This window comes from Papaver somniferum, unplaced genomic scaffold, assembly GCF_003573695.1.
Source record: "Papaver somniferum cultivar HN1 unplaced genomic scaffold, ASM357369v1 unplaced-scaffold_139, whole genome shotgun sequence".
Taxonomy (NCBI): Eukaryota; Viridiplantae; Streptophyta; class Magnoliopsida; order Ranunculales; family Papaveraceae; genus Papaver; species Papaver somniferum.
The window spans coordinates 2,059,119-2,062,792 of record NW_020623156.1 but is presented as its reverse complement, the minus strand read 5'-3'; the positions used below and the strand labels follow the sequence as shown (position 1 = coordinate 2,062,792).

Below are 3,674 nucleotides of genomic sequence, written 5' to 3'. Positions count from 1 at the left end.
AAGTGTCATGTGAAACATTTCACTTTAGTTCTTTTGATGACAAGTGTCATGAGTACCATTTCATTTCACTCTTTTTATTGACAAGTGTCATGAGGACCACTTTCAATGATTGGTTCTCTTAATTTCCTTAATTTTCTCTAAAAACCAAACCAGCCTCTTTAAAAAGTATTGGAGGGAGTAATATTAACTCAATCTTAATTACCAAATCAACTATCTAAACCTAAAACTCCCACCTTCACCTTCAAAGCCTCCTTCATCTGCTCCAACTCTTTATTCTCTACTTCATTCCCTGAAATCCACCGGATCAAATTAACAACAATGGCTCTATCTATCAAACCCCAAAATTCAGGTAACCATTTTATTTCACTGACTCAGAAAACTCCTTTAATAAAACCTTTAATAGTTAATTAAATTAGTAATCATGCGTAAAAATGGTTTCTTTTCTATAATCTATATATATGCAGTCTATAGCATGACCAACTAGTGATATGTGTGATTAAATCAAAAGAAAAGGGCCTTTTTAATTTATTTTCCAATCTATGGTTTCTTGTTTTCATGTATGCTCAGTGATTGAACAACAAAGAATTATCATAAAAAACAAGTATGGTGAAAATCTTGTTGGTGTCTTACACGAAACCGGGTCAACCAAAGTTATAATCTTATGCCATGGATTTTCATCCAATAAGGTTTGTACTTGGAACTTCTGGTGTGCATGAAAACTTAATTAGTCGATCGCTTGTATCATCGCATGAATAAGTTTAACTTCGATATCCAGGAATCAAATATTAATTTGAGCGTAGCTGATGCTTTAACAAACCAAGGAATTAGCGTATTTCGGTTTGAGTTTCCCGGGAATGGGTATGGCTCGTGCACCTTATACTTGTTTTATGTTTCCTTGTCTACTGTTTATTTCATTTATGTACTTTAGCACATTGAAGTTAGCTAATTTTATTTCACATTGTTGTCTAATTCCTAAAGCGAAAGTGAAGGTACATCTGAGTTCGGAAACTGCAATAAAGAGGCTGATGATTTGCATTCTGCAGTCCGATATTTCTCAAGGATGAAACGGGTTATAGGTGGAATCCTTGGCCATAGTAAAGGTATATATACTGTTCAATTATTTCATTTATGATTTGCATAATCCTTCATTTCTTATATGTTAGATCGCCGATTGCCTTTATATACTGTATTCCTGAAAAAGTTTCCTCTCAGGAGGAAATACGGTGCTCATATATGCATCCAAATATCATGATGTACCTATTGTTATAAACGTTTCTGGATGCTACGACATGAAGAAATTAACTGAACAACACTTGGGTAAAGATTTTATGGAAAGAATCAAGGAAAACGGATTTATAGATGTCAAGGACAAAGAAGGTGATGATTTGACTCTATATCTCTTATAGCGTTTCATTTGAGTTCTTTATACAGCTAGCACACAAGTGTATGCTGCACTACTGTTTCATCCGTAATTTAGGATATTATTTGGTGCATCGCGAATTTGGTGTCCATTAACTGTCTGAATTCTTGAATGAACTCACTTTCATCTATAGCGTTCTAACAAAGACTCTTTGGATTTATCATAACAGTAGATGTCATGTCACGTTTTATGGAGTTTTTTTATGGAAATGCATGTAGGAAATATCAAGTTCCGCCTAACAGAAGAGAGTTTACTGGAACGCCTGGCTATTGATATGCGTGCAGTATGCCTTTCAATTGCCAAGGACTGCAGGTTTGTCTTTCTAGCTAGCATGTCTAAACATGCTTCATCTTAAGCAATTCCTAAATCACCGACTTCATCATTTTAGATCTCAAAAGTTTTGGAGTTTCATAATATATACAGGGTCTTCACTGTTCATGGCTCTGAGGATGACCTTGTACCTGTGGAAGATGCTTTCGAGTTTGCCAAAATCATACATAACCACAAATTGCACATTGTGAGAGGTGCTGATCACGTTTTCGACAACCATCAGGGTGAGTTAGTTGAGGTGGTGGTGAAATTCATTAGAGAATCTCTTTAGGTGGTGAACAGTTTCACCCTTCATTAGATTAGATACCATAGTTAAGTTACTTGTTGCATGTTAGTCATCCTTAAAATCTCCTATGCCTTAATATACACTTAGGGTTTGTTCTGTCTTTTGGATGACTGTACTCTTTAAGCATACTTCTTCTATCCTTGATAATCTTCTATACTTGGATAATATTTGCCAATCAATGTAAAAGTAAGCATTTGAATATAATTTTTACCTCCCGTCTGGCCGGAGTGACTGAAAACTACTTCTGATTCTAGAGTAGATTGGTTGAGAAAACGGCATATGGATGTACTCCAAAGAATGTTTAAAGTGATACTGATCTCACTCCTTTGGTTGAGAGCCTTTCCCAGCATTTGTATCTTAGCCATTTCCATATCGAGAGCCCAATTCCAACATTTTTGGATACTAGATCGTTTCAAAGAAGTTTAGCTATCGGGTAAGTAGCGGGACCTGTGTCCACTTATCCCTCGTGGTGTAGTAGCTAGCGGAAAGTCACTCCCTAGTCACTACTCATTTCAGATGGATTCCAAACTATTGGGTTATGGAAAACTTCCTTGCCCTCCTTGTGGGAGAAGGGACCATATATATATTATTATTAATAATCTCTATTAAAGAGAATATCCTTGGTCCGCTAAATATGGTATAATATAATCTATTACACCCCCTTAGTCTTAGCGGGAGAGGAACAAACACTAAGACTAGTACGAAAACGAAGAAATAATTGTCTAGGAAGACCCTTCGTGAAAATATCAGCGTACTGATTTTCGGATGGAATGTGTAGCACCCGAATGTCCCCAATACGGACGCGTTCACGAACAAAATGAATGTCGATTTCCACATGTTTGGTGCGTTGATGTTGAACCGGATCACCCGACATGTAGACAACACTCACATTGTCACAATAAACGATAGTAGCCCGTCGTAGTGGTATATGTAGCTCAAGAAGTAAATTCCGGAGCCAAGTCGTCTCGGCCACGGCATTAGCCACACCCCGATATTCAGCTTCAGCACTGGAGCGGGAGACAGTCTCCTGACGTTTGGAAGACCAAGAAACAAGGTTGTCACCCAAAAAAATGCAGAAACCAGAGGTAGATCGTCGTGAATCAGGACAGCCCGCCCAATCAGCATCAGAGTATGCATGGATGCCAGAAATGGTGGATACAGATAAAAATAACCCATGGTCGATAGTGCCCTGGAGGTACCGAAGTATACGCCGAAGCGCCTGCATGTGAGGTTCTCTAGGGTCGTGCATGAATAAACATACCTGTTGAACCGCGTAAGATATGTCCGGTCGAGTAAAAGTAAGATACTGTAAAGCCCCAGCCAAACTTCGGTATAGAGTAGGATCCTTAAGAGCTGGTCCAGAGGTAGCGCTAAGCTTGGAGTTGGTGTCGACCGGAGTGGCCACTGGATTGCAGGTAGTCATGGATGCACGAGAAATGATGTCCTTCGTATAGAGTGACTGAGACAAAAACAACACGGAGGATGACCGAGAAGCAGTGATTCCCAAAATCCCATGAGAGTCCCAAAATTCCCTTCGTATAGAGTGACCGAGAACCCGGAGGATGACCGAAAATCCCATGAGAGGCCCGAGTGGCAGGGCGAGAGGGAGCAGCAGGAGTGTTGCTCGGGGGGGAGGGA

At 39.4% G+C, this 3,674-nt stretch overlaps 1 protein-coding gene across 1 annotated transcript; it reads left to right on the top strand.

Moving 5' to 3' along the window:
* The first annotated feature begins 318 nt into the window (after window positions 1-318).
* Window positions 319-2,021, top strand: LOC113335249. Its single transcript, XM_026581357.1, has 7 exons — window positions 319-349; window positions 568-686; window positions 776-858; window positions 979-1,100; window positions 1,213-1,377; window positions 1,639-1,732; window positions 1,844-2,021. The coding sequence occupies exons 1-7, from the start codon at window positions 319-321 to the stop codon at window positions 2,019-2,021; spliced, it is 792 nt and encodes a 263-aa protein (XP_026437142.1).
* Window positions 2,022-3,674: the final 1,653 nt, after the last annotated feature.